This window comes from Pteronotus mesoamericanus, unplaced genomic scaffold (assembly GCF_021234165.1).
Source record: "Pteronotus mesoamericanus isolate MK-2021 breed Mesoamerican mustached bat unplaced genomic scaffold, CSHL_Meso_final contig_41, whole genome shotgun sequence".
Classification (NCBI taxonomy): Eukaryota; Metazoa; Chordata; class Mammalia; order Chiroptera; family Mormoopidae; genus Pteronotus; species Pteronotus mesoamericanus.
The window spans coordinates 9,379,679-9,401,509 of record NW_026555152.1 but is presented as its reverse complement, the minus strand read 5'-3'; the positions used below and the strand labels follow the sequence as shown (position 1 = coordinate 9,401,509).

The 21,831-nt window shown below is 43.9% G+C and overlaps 1 protein-coding gene and 2 pseudogenes across 1 annotated transcript; 2 read left to right on the top strand and 1 right to left on the bottom strand.

Annotated features, from left to right (window-relative positions):
• The first annotated feature begins 258 nt into the window (after positions 1 to 258).
• Positions 259 to 21,712, top strand: C1QTNF9 (C1q and TNF related 9). The gene is made up of 4 exons (XM_054577073.1): positions 259 to 320; positions 5,653 to 5,834; positions 17,858 to 17,920; positions 20,890 to 21,712. The coding sequence occupies exons 2-4, from the start codon at positions 5,669 to 5,671 to the stop codon at positions 21,657 to 21,659; spliced, it is 999 nt and encodes a 332-aa protein (XP_054433048.1). The 5' UTR covers positions 259 to 320; positions 5,653 to 5,668; the 3' UTR covers positions 21,660 to 21,712.
• On the bottom strand, positions 11,424 to 12,479 carry LOC129073429 (SERTA domain-containing protein 3-like; annotated as a pseudogene).
• On the top strand, positions 19,273 to 20,586 carry LOC129073428 (keratin, type I cytoskeletal 18-like; annotated as a pseudogene).
• Positions 21,713 to 21,831: the final 119 nt, after the last annotated feature.

Genomic DNA, 21,831 nt, shown 5'->3' with positions numbered 1-21,831 from the left:
CCGCCTGCCTTGGGGATGTCCTCCAGACTCCACTTGAATGTGACCTTGCCTTCTCTCATTTCATTAAAAGGGACTGGGGAAAAAAGAGCTAGTTTTTCGAAACTCAGCGGAGCTGGTGGAGGGTGCTACCTGACTCAAGCGTGGCTACAATTTTGACGCTCTGCCTAGACATGTGTGTCTCTCTGTTCCCGCCCCTTCCTGCTGTTTTGCAGATACATCCACCAGGGAATTGTATGTCAGGAAGGAGTGATTTTATTTAGTTTGCCTTTGGGTCCTGGTTTGCACAGTACCTGGGTGCAGCCCGCAGCCCTGGGGGGCAGGTAAGTACATTAAGAAACAATTTCTTTAAATTCAATTTAAGGTATTGGAGTCTGAAACTTTTCTTTAATTATCAATGTGTGACAATCCTGCTCAATTATTTGCAAAGTAGGCAGATGTTTGCAGAGTTTCAGTTAGGAAAGGAGTAAGTCGATTCCAAAATTAATTTTTGAGGAAGAGGCTAAATAAGAGATAAAAGCAGATTTTGAAAACTGCAAATGGGCTGGAAGAAGGCATGAAACCACAGAGCCGCAGAGCCATAGAATGAGCAGATCTTTCTAGAGAGCTATCTAGAGAAGCTTGCAGATTATTTAGCACACATTTTAATTGTATGTGTTTATATTTATGACTAATTTACACTGTAGTTTTTGAAAAAGCCCTTCAATGTATGTTGAAGAAGAAATACCTGAAGTGTACAATGTATAGAGCATGTGGAAGAAAATGTATTCAATGAAGGCAATTTAGGGATTTTTAGATTCTTAAACTCTCAGATGTGGGAGGGATGTGTGGGGATTAGTTCATCCCCTGCACAAAGAGGCAGGGGTTCAGAGGTTTGGAGACCATAAAGATCGCTCCGCATGGTTCTGGCAAGTCTTTATGAAATCTTAGTATTGTGGGAAGTAAGAATCTTGAGGAATGGAAGAAACCCTTTACCTTGGCCATAAATTAGGGGCATCATGTCCTTGGGGGGCAGAGTAACCTTTTATCAAGAAATTCAGTAGTGAAGAAGAAACACAGGTCAAGCAGAGGAGAAACAACCCAGAAATAAGAAGTTAAATAAGAGTGAGCCTATTTTATTTGGGACTAAAAAAAAACAGTCACCAGGGTCATTCGTAGTCTGCATCCCTTTGGCCCTAACCACAATAGTATGTCACATTTATAAACTCACAGCCTCTTCCCAGGGTCTCTTAAGCATTCACACTGACTGTATTGATCTGTTCAAAGCAGCGATGATTGCCAGTTTTTAATATTGGATTGGCCAAAAAGTCCGGACAACTTTTTCCATAAAAGACACATTTTTCATTTTCACCAATAACTTTATTGACTTGGATATTTCGAATATGTCAGTTATCTCCCACATGGTGCGATGTTGATTGTTCTCAATTATCATCTTGATTTGATCACTGTCAATTACAACTGGTCTACCTGACTGTATGTAGCATCGTCCAGCAAGAAATCTCCAGCACGAAACTTCGCAAACCACTTCTGACACGTTCGATCAGTCACAGCACCGTCTTCTCCATACACTGCACAAATCTTTTTTTGCATTTCAATTGTGTTTTTACTTTTCTTGAAGTAATAAAGCATAATATGCTGAAAATGTTGCATATTATGCAACATTTCAATATTCAATATTAAATCTTCAATATTAAATCTTCATATATTCTTCATATTGAAGATAGCCATCTTCAATATTAAAATGGCTACACAAAAATTCACCAATTTTGATTAGTTTTTTTAAATGCATGCTGATGTGACAGCTGTCACAATACATTCTAACAAAGTTGTTTAGAATGAAATGAAAGAAAAATAAACACTACTGGAGCCGTCTTATGGAAGAAAACCTGAAGGAACTTTTTGGCCAATCCAATACATGACCTGAAGGGTTGTGTACTCTGGCTATTGGGCTGACTGACTATGGGAGTCCACAAGCGTCCCTCACGTTCCACAGCGGGAGCCTTGCCTAAGTTAAGATGTAGGCTTAGCTGTGTATAAAAGACCCCGCCTAATGGTAGCTTAGTTAAGTTAATGGTACATTTCTAATGTCAAAGGTGGCCTAGTGGGAGGGGTCTGGTCTGGGGAGTCATCAGACCAGGATTTTTCTGTCTCCAAAGCATTGCTCTCCTTTGAGGAGTCCAAGGTGGCTCACCATCCCATGTGCACCCCAGCCCTAGGGAGGGGGAGGGGCAAGGGAGGACACACCCTCTCCCATTAAGCCCCAAACGCTGCACGTGTTCCATTTGCTCGCTTCTCACTGGCTAAAATCTAGTTTCACAGTAGTATCTAGGCTGCAACGGAGGCTGAGAAATGTATTTTACTGTGGGCAGCCACATGCCAACTAAAACTCCTGTTTCCATGTGAGAAGGTGAGAAGGGGTATGGGAGAAACTAGTGATCCTCACCAGGGCATTGACGAGGATTAGATTTAATAGCCAGTCACCTCCCCAAGTGATGACCTGCACACAGTTAGAACCAGAATAACCTTCCTTCCCTCCTTCTTTCCTTCTTTCCTTCCATCTTTCCACTCATTCATTTATTCGTTCAATCATTCAACAAATATTTGACTGTGAGGTACTGAAACTAAGAAAGTGGAAAGATGCCATCACTGTCTTCAAAAAGCTGTAATCTTATTTGGTGACTGATAAATGACCCTTAGCTAGGTTCAGTGTGAAGAAGAGACAGATGGGGCGGGCAAGGCAGTGATCCCCTGGAGAGAGGAGGGGAAGGGAGGGAGGGAGGGAAAGGGAGGGAGGGAGGGCTGGGGCACGGACTGTGGTCCTAGCTCCCTGATGCATTTTGTAGCGATATCAGACAATGAAAGTCAAGTGAAGGAACTGGTGGAACTCACGAAACAGGGTCCGACCCACGGCTTTGTGAGAGCACAAATGTCATTGTGTTATTTTCTGAAGTAACATATTAATATAAATTCCACCGCATGCCTCAATGCAAACCCTCCTGTCCCTCTTCTACATTTTGTTATTAGATAGGGTGCTACGACTTGTTTCACTGCTTGTTTGGGTGACAAGTATATATTCAATTATTCAAAACCGAATGCTGAATGTTTTCTACAGGTTAGGCAAGCTAGCTACAATCTCTGTCTATGCAAAAACTCGTGAGTGAATTCAAGAAGAACAGTGTTTGCTTTCATCTTAGCTCTTTTCTAGCTGGAGAACAAAATAGAGTTTATTACAATTTGATATCGTTATTATCTTGTAAGCTTTTTATTATGGTCACAATGGTAACACATTTTGAAAAAAAATTAAAAAGGAAAAAAGAAAATACAGGGTCCAGCAGAAGTAACGCCTGCTTAAGTGTGGTTGGAAGGGTAACAATATGGATGTAATAATTTATAGTTTTGATTTGAATATCTCACTGAAAAATATCATATGGTGTGCTTGAGTGTGATATTGTTATGTTACAGAATTACATGCTTATGATTTTGTAATAAAAGATTTTGTAATGAAAAGGGGGCCTTTCTTTTTGCGCCAGACCCTGTATAAATCTGAAAGGTTGGTCTGTGCAATTTAGATTTGACTATTACTGGCCCCTTCTGAGTCAAACAAAAGAGGCTGATGTAAATTATTTATGGAATTTGGCTCTAAGAAAAATCAACACAATTTCCTGAAATGGCATATGTTTGTGACTTCAAAGGGAAACATCTGTATTTCCTTTTCCAAAAATACTCTGATTTGCCTCATGCCCTGTGACATTTACAGGCTTCCAGAAGATGGCGATATAATTTTTTTCCATGACAGTCTATCTGGGGGGTGTGTGTGTGTATGAAATAAATATATAGAGAGAAAGATGTTTATAGACACTGTAAAAAAGCATTTTTTTCAAAAGGAAAAAACCCATAATCCCACCATTCCAAAGCTCCACATTCAATTGGATCTACTTGCTTCTAGCTTTTGTCAATATGCCTATATGATTATATGGGTGCATTCATTATGTGCATGGCATTTTAGTCTGGTTTGAAAAAGTTCAACACAACATATATCTTTTACATATTTCTACATGACCTTCATAATCATTTCAGTAGTTTATAATAGTGCACTTTCTTAACCACTTATTGTTATACATTATGTAGTATGTACTTTTTTACTATTATAGATAATGCTGGGGTTAATACCTTTGGCACACAAACTTTGGATTTTTGAGACGAATTTGGGGGATGAGACCGCTAGGCCTTCAATATGGATGTCCTTTCTCTTTAACTTTCTAAATGGCTGTGCAGACTTCCGTTGCCTTCAGCAGAGGCTCTGGCTTCTGACCAGTTACTGTAGCCTTATGTTATTATTTGTTAAAATCCTGGATATCTGCCATGATATGTTCATTCCACTCAACACATATTTATTCATCTTGAGATTCTAGGATTAACACTGAGTACTGGGAATACAAGAATGAGGAAAATATAGTCAGATGGTGAGCCAGATTTTTCGTTATACAATTACATAAACAAATGTAACCCCCTTACTCTGGTGCCACGACAAGAGGAACAGGGTGCTAGGGGCCCCGTCCAGGGCTGACTTGACTTGGTCAGGTGGTCCTACGCATCCCGAGTGTTCACACTACTGCTGGGCCTTACTTGCATTGTTCTTTTTGTCTAGAACATTCCTCCAGATCTCAGCCCTTATCTCATCAACCAGCATTATCTTAGCTTCTGATGAGGTTGGAAGGCAAATCAATAACTTGGAGGGATGACTTGGAAGTGTGCCTCTCAAACTGTGGGCCCATGTGCGTGAGTGTGCGTCCTTTTTCACAGGGGCCTCCCATGGAAACGAAACCTTAACTCAAAGAACATATCTAATCACGGTGGGACCACTTGGAACACTTTAATATTTTAAAATTTAATTTAATTTTTATTGTGCTAAAATATACATAAAACTTACCATTTTGATTACTTTTAAGTGGACAGTTCAGTGGCATTAAGTACACCCACATTGATGTGTAACCTAACATAATGTCTTCAGGGTTTATCCATGGTGTAGCATGTGTCAGAATTTCCTTCCCCTTGAAGGCCAGATAATATCCCATGTTATAGATATGCTGAGTTTTGTTTATATGTTTATTGCTCAGTAGACACGAGTTGCTTTCACCTTTTGACTATCATTGAGTAATGCTATTATGAACATGGATGTAGAACTATCTGCTAGAGACCCTGCTTTCAATTTTCTTTTTGCAAATATACTCAGAAGCAGGATTGCTGGGTCAAAGGCTAATTCTATGTTTGCTTTACTATTTATAATGTGGTGTCATGCACATGGTGATCAAATTTAGTTTTTACAGCAGCATTGTGAGATAAGTAAGCACTAGTATATTCTAAGGCTCTGAAAACTGGTTTGCCCAAAGTAAAATGGTAAATGGAAGTGTCCTGGTGTGGAACTTGGTTTCTCTTGATTGCTCACCATTAAAATGGTCCCAGTCACACGTGTCCTTTCCAAGGACAATGTCCTTCTGATCATAAGCAGCTTGGTCTGCTACCAGCTTCTACCCTGCCCATTCTGTCCAGGTGTCACCAGGGCTGGGTCTGTTTCCCATGGCAAGGACAGAGGCTGTGTCCATGGTCCCAGAGACGAAGGTTTTCCTTTTGGCCTGTGTTTCCCTCTTTCTTCAGCTCTGTCACCTGAACCATGAGGATCTGGTGGCTCCTGCTTGCCACTGGAATCTGCGTAGGGAATGTGAACTCACAGGACACATGCCGGCAAGGGCACCCTGGTGTCCCTGGGAATCCCGGTCACAATGGTTTGCCTGGAAGAGATGGACGAGATGGAGCAAAGGGTGACAAAGGGGATGCAGGTACTTAACCCCTGGTGGCCTTTAGCTGCTGTTCCATTTATCCCTCCATTCCTTTTTCCTCACTTTCCATTCATCACCTGCATGGGCATCACCTGTGTGGTCATCACCTACTCATCATTCACCCACCACTCAGCAAATACTATTGAAGGCCTGCCCCATGCCAGACTCTGGGCTAAATGCTGGGGTACAGCACAGGGCAAGGCTGACGGGAGCTCCATCCTCATGGATTTGCTCATCTAGTGGGGAAACCCCTTGTTGACCATCATCTCTGCTACTATAGGGCCATTTTCAGGAATATATGATGGTATAGATCTTCCTGCCTCAGGTGACAGATATGGCAGATCTTTGGCAAATGGGGCTTTTAGAGAGACCTGATTGCTAAGTGTTTGGCAGAGAGCACCAGCTGCAGTGCTGGAGAAGAGCCAGTACCTTGCCATGCTGGAAGGCAGATGACACGTGCACTGACAGAGAACGCAAAAAATGGGTATACGGCTGTTACTCAGGGATCTATGCCACATGTTGGAACCTGCCACATGTTTAGGGGATTTGGGGACAGGATCCAGCCCCAGGAAAGGAGATTTGCAAAAGCCACGATGTGGGAGTGGTTTTCTTTTTCCTTCTTTTCCTTTTAAAGGTTTTATTCATTTATTTTTAGAGAAAGGGGAAGGGAGGTAGAAAGAGAGGGAAATAAATATTGATGTGAGAGAGAAACATTGATTGGTTGCCTCTTATACGTGCTCCAACCAGGGACCAAACCTGCAGCCCAGGTGTGCACGCTGCCCAGGGAATCAAACCAGTGGTCTTTAGCTTCGCAGAATCATGCCCAACAACTGAGCCACACTGGCCAGGGCAGGAGCAGTTTTCATAACACCAACTGAAAGACTTGGTTTTTTTAAAAAGTATTTTTGTTGTATTTTTTTCCTTTCCCATTTATTCCCCTTATACCTCCTACACCTACCCTACAATCACCACACTGTTGTTCATGTCCATGAGTCCTTTTTCATTTTTGCTCAATCCCTGTACTCCCCACCCTCCCCCAACTTAGCAGTCAGTCTGCTCTTTATCTATGAGTCTGTCTCTGTTTTGCTTATTAGTTCATTTTGTGCATTAGATTCCATATATGAGTGAAACCACATGGTATTTATCTTTCTCTGACTGGCTTATTTCACTTAGCATAATGTTCTCCAGGTCCATCCACACTGTTGCAGGGATAAAATTTTCTTCCTTTTTTTATGGCCGAGTAGCATTCCATTGCGAAAATGTCCCATAGCTGTTTTATACACTTATCTACTTATGGGCACTTGGGCTGCTTCTGTATCTTGGCAATTGCAAATAATGCTGCAATGAACATAGGGTTACCTATATTTTTTCAAATTAGTGTTTTGAGTTCCTTCAGATATATTTCCAGAAGTAGGATTGCTGGATCAAAAGGCAGATCCATTTTTAATTTTTTGAGGTATCTCCATACTGCTTTCCACAGTGGCTGCACCAGTCTGCATTCCCACCAACTGTGCAAAAGGGTTCCCCTTTCCCCACATCCTCACCAGCACTTATTGTTTGTTAATTTATTGATGATAGCCACTCTGTCGGTGTGAGATGATCTTTTCACATTTCCACTGGCCCTCTGTATGTCCTCTTTGGAGAAGTGACTATTCAGGTCCCTTGCCCAACTTTTTAATTGGGTTGTTTGGGTTTTTTTGGTATTGAGTTGTGTCAGTTCTTTATAAGTGTTGGATATTAACCCCTTATCAGATGTATTGGGGAAATATTCTCCCCTATTCTGTGCGTTGTCTTTTTATTTTGTTGTTTTTCTTTGCTATGAGAAAACTTTTTAGTTTCATTTAGTGCCATTTGTTTATTTTTTCTTTTGTTACCCTTGCCTGGGGAGATATAGCTGATAAAACATTGTTACTAGCTACATAAAAGGAACTTGAGAAAGAACAACAAAGCCCAAAGTGAGTAGACAGAAGGAAATAATAAAAATCAGAGCAGATATAAATGAAATAGAGTCTAAAAAAAATGAAACAAAAGATCAATGAGAAAAGATCAATGGTTCTTTGAAAAGATAAACAAGATTGACAAATCTTTAACCAGATTCATGAAGAAAAAAAGAGAGAGGACCCAAATAAATAAAATCAGAACTGAAAGAATAGAAATAACAACTGATACCAAAGCAATACAAAGAACTATAAGAAAATATTGTGAACAACTGTATGCCAACAAACTGGACAACCTGGATGAAATGGATAAATTCCTAGAAACATACACTCTTTCAAAACTCAATCAGGAAGAATCGGAGAATCTAAATAGACAGATCACACCTCGTGAAATTGAAGCAGTGATCTAAAACCCCCCAACAACATCAACAAAAGCACTGGACGGGATGGCTTCACAGGGGAACTTTATCAGACTTGGTTGTTGAATGGGGTTCTTGAGCCCTGGTTTGACCATTAGCAGAATGATCCCTCTGGGTTCAGGAAGAAAACATCAAAAACTCTATTGACATCTTAAAAGACAAATTTAGGGTAAGAAAAAAATGAGCTTTTATACTACTTAATACACGCATACCTCATTTTATTGTGCTTCACAGTTGTGCTTTTGACCAGTTGAAGGAAAAACCCCGTACTAACAAAATAATGTTTTGCTTTATTATACCTGCTTTATCGCAGTGGTCTGCAACTGAACCGGCAAAATCTCTGAGGGATGACTGTATATGAATTGGTATGAGTGACCTCACTGGGTCCATTTGCGGAGGGACACGTATCATTCAAGGACTAAAATTGTCCTGTGGGAAGAGCGGGACCCCCACAGTACAAACAGATGGGCTAGGAGCCTGCGCACGGTCATCAACCGGCTTCGGAGTAATGTGGTGTGTTGCAGCTACGTGTGCCCCGCCCAGGGGACCTTCACATTATACTATCGAACTATCGCAAACACATGGGTGCCTAAATTACTCCAGTCAAGAAAGTGAAGATCGATGGTGGACTTGGTAAGACAAGCATTGAAGACTCACATGAAAGTAGCAGAGCTGTCATCTCTAGTCTCAGTGTGAACTCTGCAACAGCACATTACCAGGGGAAAACAACGCACTAGTCAGACCTGACAAGAAAGTCTGTAAAACCTAGAAATTATTAAGACTTAGGGCATATGAGTTTACATGTACAGTCATTAAAGGGAACCTCATCCTAACTATAAATTGAACCACGAGATAGCAGTTATGAATAGGAAGAACCTCAATTAATAAGATATTTCAGGACTCTGTGTGCAATGTGAACACAAACCACTGTCATTTTTTCTCAGCAATGCATTCAGTGTTGCACTAGAAAAACTTCTCCAAATTTAATGATAAACATTTAGAAGGCTTTTCTGATGCTTATTAATCATATCAGAAGATTATATAGTCTTCTGTCTATATTAAAATGATTGAAATAATACTCAGAAGGCAATTGCAGGATGAATAAAATTAATTATTTGCCAGCAAATGCTGTTGGAATATGGATTTTTAAAAAGCTTCTGTTAGGTTTGGAAAAACAAGTATTAGAACAAATATTTAGTACAGGAAGTCTGCTGTGCAGATGAATGAAAATCCAGTTGTTTCTCTTTCCCACTCCTGGCGCTGGGTGGTCCGGGGCATTCATCGGGTGGGCTGCCTGAAGCAGAGGGGAAGCGATGCCGTTTCTCTTCAATCATCACCCTGCAAACCTGCTCTGCGGGCTCTCCTACTTGACTGTCTCTCCAGGAAGTCTATGTCACTTTCAGGTATTAGACCTGTCATTTCTGGGTTGTAAAAAGCTCAGTCTAAGTTCATGGCAACACCTCAATCTTCATGAAATCCTTTCTTCTACTCTCCCACTTGTACGAGAGAGAGAGAGAGAGAGAGAGAGAGAGAGAGAGAGAGAGAGAGACTGCCCACTCAGGCTATACCCGTGTCTTCACCATTCCTCCACCTTTCACTTCCACTCTCCTTCTTCACTGCAAGGACCGCTCTTGACTCTATAGAAGGGGCTGGGAAGAGAAGAGGTGCAAGAAGATATTCATTAGCTCTGGCTGCTGTGGCTCGGTGGATTGAGCGCTGGACTGTGAACCAAAGGGTCACCAGTTTGATTCCCAGTCAGGGCACATGCCTGGGTTGTGGGCCAGGCCCCCAGTAGAGGGTTCTCGGGAGGCAACCACACAAGGATGTTTCTCTACCTCTCTCCCCCTCTCCCTTCCCCTCTCTAAAAATAAATTAAAAAAATATTTTTAAAAAATAACTTAGTCACTGCTATTGAAATCTGGCATTAGTGCCCTCTGAGGAAGATGACTCGATGCTTGCTTTTCTCTTATGAGATTTTTTTGGGGTTCTTTATGGACCCCCTTCTGCACCATTTCTTGAAGTGGGCAATGTACTCATTGCCTCACTGCATTTGAACCCCCCCGCCCCGCCCCGCCCCAGTTTCTTCACATACCACCTTGCTGTTGGCGTCCCTTTGCTTGGCAGCGGTTTTTGGGAGGCTAGCCCTTACAAAACATTCCCAGCCTGGCCCTCCGGAGGCACCCACCCAGCCTGCACAGCTTGGGACCTGTGCCCTGCCGGACCCCAAAGGCAGTAAAGCAGTGGCGCTCCTCATGCCGCTGTCTGCTTTGCTCTGCCATTTGGGCCGCTTCATTTGGCGGCGGCTGCTTCTTTCTCTTCCTTGTCTTCTTCTTTTTGCTCTTCCAAAATATTTTTTAAAATTTTATCTATTTATTTTTAGAGAGAGGGAAAGAGGGAGAGAGAGAGGGAGAGAAACATTGACGTGAGAGAGAAACATCGATTGGTTTCCTCTTGTACATGCGCCAACCGAGGACCGAACCCACAACCCAGGCATGTTCCTTGGCCAGTAATCGAAACTGCAGCCTTTCACTTTGTGGGATAATGCCCAACCAACTGAGCCATACCGGTCGGGGTGCTCTTCCAAAATACTACATTAAAAATAAAAATTACAAGTAATCATCTTCCTGCCCGCCCCAATAAAACAACCACAAAGTCCACCTTTCTTTTAAATAATGCGGCACAGAGCAGTTTGGTTTTTACCCCATATTGCATGTGGTCCAGCCTGGTTACGAATCAAAAGGCTGATGGGACTCAGGTCCTGATAAGGACATGAGGTTCAGCATTTGGGAAGGGGGTCAGCCTCTCCCGCTCCTTAGAGGTACAAAAGGCAGGGCTTAGGTTTCCATAGCAACCAGGCAGCATGGACCTGTCATCCTTTGACAGGCCCGGCTTATCTTCCATGAGGCCCCACTGGTCTCAAGGAGAGTAGAGACTAGAAGGGAAGGCAAAGGAAATGTGGAAGTGGGCGATCAGACTCCCAGAAATCCGGAGTCTTGTTAAAGCATTTGGAAGAGATAAACTGATTGCAAAAGACGCATGTTCACACACGGCTACAGTACCCAGGCACACACATACTGCAGAGTTTGTGGGGCACTGAAACGGGAAGAAAGGAATCCATAGTTACTGCTTACAACCCTCACCAAAACACACACACACAGAGTTTTATCCAGGGATCTGGTCCAATGAGGCTGAGATGTGGAAGGGGCACCTGTCAGCCTGCCTCCATCCACATTTTAGGATCCCAGGATGATTTCCATGACGTGGTCTAGTCCATTTCACTCCCAGGACCCTGGAGCACAGAAGAGGATGAAAAGAGGCTCTGGTGGGGCCGGAGCAGGCTCCTTCCTCACTGCGGATGTGCTAACATCCAGGAAAAGTCATCCTACCCTGAGCCCCTCAGGTACCGTGAGCTCAGAACTTCAAAGAAGGCTGGATTGGGCTGGGGCAGCACTTCGTTCTGGGGGCCTGGAGGAGCCACTGCATTCTGAGGGGTCTCAGCCTCGTCCATGGAAGTTTCTCAGATCCCTGAGAATAGAGCCAATGGGGGTCAACAAGGAAAAGTGCTCCTCGTCCAGGGTGAGGGGCACAGGGGACAGGTTGGGAGCCAGGCAGAGCATGGGCTGGAGCTTGGAGGGGTGCGTGCTGTGGGCGAGGACATGCCTGCGGAGGCTGGGTGCTGGGGGGCCCAGGCTTTACTGGACTTTGTCTAGGGCAGCAATTTTCAACATTTTTAATCTCATGGCATGCATAAAATAATTACTAAAATTCTGAGGCACACCAAAAAATATACTTTTTGCCAATCTGACAAAATGTATAATTTTGATCGATTCACAAAAAAATAAATAATAGTAATTACCTACCCTTTTTGTTTCAAAGTTACTTTTTAAAAAATTAGGTGCATGTATTTTTATACAAGGGTTTCTGGTACCAAGAATAAACCAATCAGATGCAACCTTATTGTGACATGACCAAGAAGATGCAACTCTAATATATGACCTAAATATTTATGGTTCAAAACAGGGCATTTACACAGGCTATTATTGTATTATCTGTTGTCATTTTTTTATTTGACATTCTAAGGGAAAAAGGGCCACTGCCCTGACTAAATAGTTAGGTATGGCATGTTTAAAAATTTCTTACGGCACATCGGTTGAAAATTGCTGGTTTAGGGAGACGTGGAGCAGGGCTTGCTGGTAGCTTCTCAGGCCTGCTGGGCCCAGGTCGCACATTTCATCGTCCTCTTTCTCCTCCAAGTCCAAGCGTTTCCTCTTCAAGCTTCCTACCATGATGCCCTCAGCTGCCCTGTTCAAAATACAACCTCCTGGACCATCGGCAGCTTTGCAGCCTTGCAGTGCTGGGTAGGGCCTTGCTCTAGCTGTCTGCTTCTTTAGTCTTCCAGTTGAAAGTCAGACATTAGTTGTGACCTCACATTCCCAGGGTAATGTTCCAGCTTTCTCTAAAAGTCTCCGTGTATACTTTGCTCCAATCTCAAGGCAACATTTCTGCAGCTCAGCGCATTTCTGGTGGGGTGAGGTGATAGTCTCGCCTTTGGGTTCTCATCTCCTCTCTGACCCAAGAGTGTGTGTGTGTTTTATTGCCAAATATGTGGAATTTTAATTTTTTATTTGAAAATATTTAATATACACAGGAGATAGATAAGTAGACAAATAGAGACAAATGCTCACATATCCAACACCAAATTTCTCTGTCTCTCCCCTATTAACTTTTTCTCCCTCCTCAATGGTATCCATTCTTTCAAGTTTTACATACTTTTTTCAAGCTTATATATATGTTTTATACATAGTTCATACATGCTATATATATACTTATATGTTTCTACTTCTAGCACTAAAAATAAACTTTTTATCTTACTCCTTCTAAATGTGTTTTTGTGTATGTTTTATAATTAACACATTTTTAGAACATTATCTGCATGTAATTTAGGAACACATAAATGAATATTAGTTAAGGACATGTCTACTCTTTGTGATTTGGAGGCCACTGTTCTAGAGAATGGGAGAATTAAGAGTTAAGCAGGAAAACAAAAAAGAAGTAAGGAGGAGAAGAATTATACCTCTGGAGCGAGCCGATAAAGGGAGTGGAGAGGGAGGGAGAAGGGGGAAGTAAATGCAGGGGTGATTACTGCTCAGAGACTCCCCTGCCTCGAGTCCTAGGGGACCAGACATCAGCGATATAAATATGCACGTCAGTCCTTTGTCAGGACCAGGAAACTGGCCCTTCCTGTCCCTGTCGCCCCACAGCTGGGTCAGTGGGCGTGAAATCTGGGTTATGTGCGGCTATGCGGAAGCCAGAGTCTAGGGTGAACCATGTCCCCGGGAGCTCTTCTGCTGTCAGGCGTGCGGCCACTTCCGGCCTGCTTCCAGCAGGGGAAGTTGCAGCTCAGGGAAGCCTGCTCCCCGAATAAGAACTTGTGTGTGTTCAGCAAAACCCAACTCCCTTGGTGTTCCCAATGGGGTCTGCCATGCCAGTTTGGTCAGTGACATGGACTATCACTCTAAAGCACTAGAGAGATCCTTCCAGAAGCCTCCCCTCCATCCCCAGTCATGTCGTGTAACCATAGTCATCTGTGTTTTGGTAGTAGGCTAATAAACCTCTGCCCCTACTCTCCACACAGCGATAGAAAAGGAGAAAGGAGAGCCAAGAGACAGCCGAGTAGGTGGAAGTTACATCTCAGTTACGGAACAGCGGAACTGAATAACCAGCTGAACTTGCTGAATGTGTCTTATAACCAAGGATTTACAGAAAAAAAGCCACATTGAGACTGGTAGGAAGGATGGAGACAAGAGAAAGGCTGGCCCAGCACCAACATGCAACAGTTGAAAATCTGAAGGTATATCTTAGCCTCACATGTCCTCCCTGAGGAGTGCGGGGCCTAACCCAATGCTGGGTTCCCCAGCCCAGAGCACCAGAGCTGAGAAGAGGTGCTCACATAACATCTGGCTGTTAAAATCAGCAGGGATTCTGTCTGCCAGGGAGAGATGAAAGTCCGCTAGAGGCACAAGCACCCCCTTAAAGGGCCAATGCACCAAATTGCCTTCACAGCCTCACACCCTGGGCTCCAGCAAAGGAAGTGTGTATCAGAGTAGACCAAAGTCATGTGAGGAGAGACTGGATATGTGGCTCCCAGGGAGAGCTAAAGGGACAGTCACCAGAGTCCCTGTGCTGAGTCCCTGTCCCACAACGCCCACAGAAGCCATCTTTCCTGGGCCAAGCACTCCTCTCAGCACTGCATCAGCCTGGAGGAATGCACTGGCGCTACCCTCCACACTTCCTGTGGAGAGCTCAGCTGCCTGGGTCCATGGTGTAGACTTTCTTGGAGGGCTCTTGAGGGCAAACTCTGGGGGGTGTCAGAGACGAGCTGTGTGGCTCTGAGGTGGGGGCAATTTCTCTTGCACCTGCCTGACCCCTGAGGCACCCCCTCAGGGGACCCACTGGCCCCACCCTCCCCACTTCCAGGGGCCCCACCCTGCTAAATTCACACCCTGAAGAGGAGTCATCTGGCTGTGGTCAGCTTGGGCCCTCAGTGCAGACTCCCTTGGAAGGTTCTCAAGGAGGGAGAGACTGGGTTGCGTGGCTCTAGGGCAGGGCCATTATTCACTCTCATGCCCAACTCGTGGTACTGTTCCTGTGCAGAGCCCTCCCTTCATGTGGCCAAATCTTGGCCTTTTGGGACCTGATGAACTCTGCTGGCTACACCCTGAGGACTGCCTGAGACGCTGCCTCCCACGAAGGTCCACAGGCACCCAGCAACTTTTGCTGAGTGGCCCCAGTCCCAGCACAGGCACCGAGTTTGATTCTGGGTTAATATGGTGAACACTGCTCGTGCCTACCAGGTCACTCACTGAGAACTTACCTTACCCGACTTGTATCCCACCAGAGCCTCTTTCAGGGACTGAGTGTAATAGGCAGCAACAAGCAGAGGCAGATGTGAGAATGCCTTGGTTCTCTTGCTGACCTACTGCTAGGCTCCTTGCTGGTGGGAGCCTGCCTTGGTGTACAGGTTGGCTCACACACACCCAAGCCCAGCAGAGGCAGCCACAAACTGTGGATCACTTTGTAGCTCTAAACAGGTAACCCAGGGCCAGTGACAGGAAATGTCTGATATTGAACTGCACCAAAGTCCCTTCCAAGAGGCCCCAGAACAAATACATGTAGTGGCGGATTCAAACCATATCAAAGCACAACCCAATTAACTCCACAAGTGGCGTTAACACCCACTTAACACCCAAAGGGAGATCTCAGCAGGCACCAGACCCTTCTGAGGCAACTTCCACTTTATAAGGTCAGTCCCCACACAGGAGCTTTACATTGCGGTTGGAGTCAATCCTCACAGACAGCCAGTTCAAGAACCATCCCACCCAAGGACCAGTCAACAGCAAACAGGACTCAATTACAACGGCAGGTTTCACATAGCACACACGAAGGACATTCCTGGAGCACCTAGCTCAGGTGATCAGGGAGATAGCACCACTAGCCCACAAGACACTACATGAGGCCACCATACCAAGACAGGGAGGCATAGCAGATCTACCTAATACACAGAAACAATTACAGGGAGGCAACCAAAATGAGGAGGCAAAGAAACATGCCCCAAATAAAAGAACAGGAGAAATACTCATAAAAAGAACTAAGTGAAATGGAGAGAAGATACAAGCAACCAGAAACATAGTTCAGAACAAGGTTATAAGGGTGTTCGAGAAACTTAGTGGAAGAATAGACAAATTCAGTGAGAACTTAAACAGAGAGATAGTAAACATAAAAAGAGAGCCCCAGCTGGGGTGACTCAGGAATTGAGTGCCGGCCTGTAAACCAAAGGTTTGCTAGTTCGATTCCCAGTCAGGGCACATGCCTGGGTTGCATGGGCCAGGTCCCCAGTGGGTGGCATGTAAGAGGCAACCATACATTGATGTTTCTCTCTCTTTCTTTCTCTCTCTCTTCCCCTCTCTCTAAAAATAAATAAAATCTTTTAAAAAAATTATGAAAGAGAGAGAAATGAAAGCTATAGAAAAACTAGTTTAAAAATGGAGAATACGATATTTGAAATGAAAAATACACTAAAAGAAATCAACAGCAGATTAGATTAAGCAGAAGATCCAGTCAGCAATTTAGAAGACAAGGTAACAGAAACACCCAATCGGAGCAGCAAGAAGAAGAAACAATTTTTAAAAGTGAGAATAGTTTAAGGGACCTATATGACAACATGAAACATAAGAACATTTACACCATAGAGGTGGCAGAAGGCAAAGAGGGACCAAGAGATTGTCTATCATCAATAAATCCACAAATAGTTAAGTGTTGGTGAAGATGTATAGAAAAGGGAACTCTCATGCACTGTTGGTAAGGATGCAGTACAGAGGGTCCTCAAAAATTAAAAATGGAGCCCTGGCCAGTATGGCTCAGTTGGTTTGAGTGTCATCCAGTAAATTGAAATGTCATGGGTTCGATTCCCAATCAGGGCACCTGTATAGGTTGCAGGTTCCGTCCTTCGCTGGGATATGAATAAGAGGCAACAGATCAATGTTTCTCTCTTGCATTGATGTTTCTCTCTCTCTTTCCCTCCTCCCTTCCTCTCTCTCTAAAATCAATGAGAGTGTCCTCAGGTGAGGACTTAAAAAATTTAAAATGAAGCTTCTTTATGACCTAGCGATTCCACTTGGAGGTATATTATCTGAAGAAATCCAAAACACTAATTTGAAAGAATATATGCACCCCTATGTTCATTGCAGCATTATTTACAATAGCCAAGGTATGGAAGTAACCCAAGTGCCAGTCAATAGACTGTTGGATAAAAAAGTTGTGGTGCATATATACAATGGAATGTTACTGGGTCATACAAAAACATAAAATCTTACCAGTTAGGACAGATGAATCTAGAGGATCTTATGCTAAGTGAAATAAACCAGTCAGAGAAAGACAAATACCATATGATTCCAGTTATATGTGGAATCTAAAGAACAAAATAAGTGAACAAACAAAACTGAAACAGACTCATTTGAAAAAGAAAACAGACTGATGATGACTGCCAGAGCAGGTGGGGTTGGGAGACAGGGTGAAAAAGGTGAAGGGATTGAGAAGTACAAGTTGGTAATTACAAAATATTCATGAGGATGTAAAATGCAGCATAGGGAATAGAGTCAGTAATATTGTAATAACTATATAAGCTGCCAGGTGGGTACTTGAAATATTGGGGGAAAACTTTGTAAAGTATGTGATTATCAAACCATCATGCTGTACACCTGAAACTAATACAAAATAGTATTAAATGTAAACTGTCACTGAAAAAAAATTTTAAACGTGAAAAGGAACACAGAAAAGGAGCAGAAGTGAGAAAGCCCCCCAACACCTTCGATGTTTTATCATGCCTGAGCTCTCCTCACGTGAGGAAACACAATGGTAATATTCTGTGCACATGCTTCTTGCCCTGCCTTCTTGGAGCTGAGTGATTGGGATGTTCACTCAATTCATTTTATAATTCACATCTTTTACACAACTCAGCACTCTTGCTGCTCGCTCCCACCTGCCTCTCTCCACCGGCACATCTGGAGGGGCTGTGTGTTTTGGGGCTGGGGGTCACTGATTCAGACAAATGCCTACAAAAATTGGAACTTCAACTTTTGTCTGTTTTTTTTTTTTCTTTTCTACTTAGGAGAACCAGGACATCCTGGTGGTCCAGGGAAGGATGGAATGAATGGAGAAAAAGGAGAACAAGGTCAGAAATTGTGTTCCATTTTACCATGCACTAACTCTGAACTATCAATGATTTAGCAATAATTATTAAGTTCTTACCAAGGACAAGTACTTTACTAGGCTGTGGGAATGACCCAACAATACAGGGAACAGAGTTCTTGCTCTCTAGAAGCTCATAATTCAGTGCAGAGATCAGCAAATTTTTTTCTGTAAAGAGCCAGAAAGAAAAAATTTTCAGCTTTGCAAGCCACATGGCCTCTCTCTGTCACCTGATTCAACTCTGACATTGTAGCAAAAATCTGCTGTACACTCTGTGTAAATAAGTGGGGAAGTGTTCCAGAAAAATCTCTGTGAAAACTGAAATCTGAATTTTACATAATTTTCATGTATTGCAGAATATTTGTGACTATGTAAAGATGTAAACAATTCTTAGCTTGTGGGACATACCAAATCAGACAGGAGGCTAGATTTGGTCCATGGGATATTGTTTGCTGAACCTTAGTTAGTGTGTGACATTGAGGAATGACACTGAATTTTGACTCAGTGAGTCTGGCAGCACTACATGGAGAGGGTGGCACTTGAGTTGGGAGTGAAGGGAAGGGGGGACTGTTGGCAATTGTGACTGATGGGAATGGAGAATGGTCATGATGGCAAACATGCAACACTCATTTTGTGCTAGGTTGTTCCAAGTGATTTTCATGTATTGATTCACTTAGTACAACAGCCTATAAATGAAGTAATATTATTATCCCAATATTATGGAGGAGGAGAAAAAAGAGGTGTCAGTGGCTAGTCAGTTTGCCTAACATCCCACTGTGTCTAAGTGGTGGAGAGAGGATTGAATTCTGGTGTTTAACTTCAGAGTCCATGCTCATAACCACTACTTGTCAATCAAGGCGAAGGAAACGGGGAAGCACCGAGCTGAGTAACAAATAGTGCGAGATAGTTGGCACAATGGACAGGCCAGGCTGGACAGTGGTGAATGCCACACTGAAGACTTTAGTTATTGTTCATTCCCATGAGGAGCTTTTTTGGGGATGTCACATAATTGTCAGTTCACTGAAAGTCCCCTGAGTTACCTGTATTTTACCATGTATAATGTACACTTTTTTTTTGCCCAAATTTTTTGAGGAAAAATAAGGATGCACATTATACATGAGTATAATGATTAGATACCATGGGTATAATAATCCCATGTATAATGCGCACAAAAACGTGGGTGCATGTTATACATGGAAAAATATGGTGATCTGCCCTTTGCTGTTCTCTCTATTCCAAAGATGTGTTTCCTCAAGGCAGCATTGTTTAGTGGTCAAATATATAGTAGACTTTTAAGGTAAAGAGTTGTACTTTCAGACTCACTGCTGCTTGAACCTGAGTCTCAGCCTCTCACCTTCCTTCCTAAACAATATGTGCTTCAGCACTTGCTCCAGCTTCTCCACAAACTACAGGACCCTGGGCACCATGCCATTGCCCAGCCACTGGGTCTGGCTGGCCAGGAGCACGGTCAGTGTCTTTTAGGCATGGGGAGCTCAGGCTCACAGATCTCTGTGTCCCACTTCACTGGTATGTGGGGCAGCTGGGGATCTGGGGGCCTGGTTGCAGGGATGGCCAGGCATCTGGCGGGCATAGGCAGCGTCGAGAGCATGAAGGATACTATGCAATCCCTAAGTGACTACCTAGTCTCCAACCTGGAGAGAGTGAGAAGCCTGGAGGTGGATAATCGGAGACTGGAGAGCTAAATTTGGGGACACATGGAGAGGAAGGGAGCCCAGGTCAGAGACTGGGGGCACTATTTCAAGACCATTGAAGACCTTGAAGGCTCAGATCTTTGCAAGTTCTGTGGACAATGTTGCATTGTTCTGCAGATTAACAAAGCCCATCTCGCTGCTCATGACTTCAAAGTCAAGTATGAGATAGAGCTGGCCATGTGCCAGCCTGTGGAGGATGACATCATTGGGCTCCGAAAAGTCACTGATGACACCAATATCACTCGGCTGCAGCTGGAGACAGAGATCAAGGCTCTCAGGGAGGATCTGCTCTTCATGAAGAAGAACCATGAAGAGGAAGGAAATGGTCTACGAAACCAGACTGCCAACTCTGGGTTGACCGTGGAGTTGGATGCCCTTAAATCTCAGGACCTCAGCAAGATCATGGTGGATATCTGGGCCGAATATGAAGAGCTAGCTCAGAAGAACACAGAGGATCTAACCAAGCACTGGTCCCAGCAGATTGAGGGGAGCACCACGGTGGTCCCCTGGCAGACCGCTGAGATAGGAGCTGCTGAGATGACACTCATAGACCTGAGATAAACAATTGAGTCCTTGGAGAGTGACCTGAGCTTGATGAGAAACTGAAGGCCAACTTGGAGTGCAGTCTGTGGGAGGTGGAGACACGCTATGCCATGCAGATGAAAAAGCTCAAAGGGATCCTTCTGCACCTGGATTCAGAGCTGATCCAGACCTGGGCAGAGGGACAGCACCAGGCCCAGGAGTACGAGGCCCTGCTGAACATCAAGGTCAAGCGGCAGGCTGAGACTGCCTCCTGGAAAAAGGGGAGGACTTCAGTTTTGGTGATGCCCTGAGCAACAGCCACTCCATGCAAACCATCCAAAAGACCACCACCCGCAGGACTGTGGATTGCAACGTGGTGTTTAAGGTCGACGACACCAAAGTTCTGAGGCATTAAAGGCAGTAGAAGTGGGGAACCCTTGTTGGGGTAGGAGGCCAATAAAAAGTTCAGAGATCATTGAACATTAAAAAAGAGGTGTGCTTTCTAATGTGAGGTCTGACACTAGTTTAGCAGTGTTTTGTGTGGGTGCATGTGCAGGTGCACAATTTAGGAGTGAATGGATTTTCAAACCTGAGCATACGCTGAAACTGTACACTGTTTTATCAGACTTACATACTCCATAGTAGAAAAGCCAAAGTTGCTTTCACAAGGTATGTTTCACAAATCATTTCTTCCTTTGCTCTCTCTTTCCCTACCTAGGAGCAGATGGAAAAGTTGAAGCAAAAGGCATCAAAGGAGATCCAGGCTCCAGAGGACCCCCAGGGAAACATGGGCCCAAGGGCCTTGTTGGCGCCATGGGGCAGAAAGGCCTCAGAGGAGAGACTGGTCCTCAAGGGCAAAAGGGGGAGAAAGGTGATGTGGGTCCCATTGGTCCAGAAGGGCTAAAGGGCAACAGTGGACCGTCGGGCCCAACTGGTTTACCTGGCCCCATAGGCCCCAGTGGAAAGCCTGGTCCCAAGGGAGATGCTGGGCCCCTAGGACCTCAGGGTGAGCCAGGAGTCCGGGGATTGAGAGGCTGGAAAGGGGATCGAGGAGAAAAAGGGAAAACCGGTGAGATTCCAGTCCTGCCAAAAAGTGCTTTCACTGTGGGGCTCACTGTGCTGAGCAAGTTTCCCTCTTCAGATGTACCCATTAAATTTGACAGGATCTTGTATAATGAATTCAACCATTATGACATAGCTACGGGAAAATTCATTTGCCACATTGCCGGGGTCTATTACTTCACCTACCATATCACTGTTTTCTCCAGAAATGTACAGGTATCTTTAGTCAAAAATGGGGTAAAAATGCTGCACACCAAGGATGGTTACATCAGCTCTGAGGACCAGGCCTCCAGCGGCATTGTACTGCAGCTGAAGCTTGGGGACGAGGTGTGGATGCAGGTGACGGGAGGCGAGAGGTTTAATGGCTTGTTTGCAGATGAGGATGATGACACAACTTTCACGGGCTTCCTTTTGTTCAGCAGCTAATGGTGGAGACATGTTTATAAACCTGCTTTGCCATCCATCTGAATTAGCACGGTGAAGACATGATTGGATGATTTTTCTGTATTAATTACTCTTATTATTGTAATACTTACAAAAAAGGTAAAAATATAAAAGTGAATCTTAAAACCAATTCTATGTAATTGACTATCTTTCT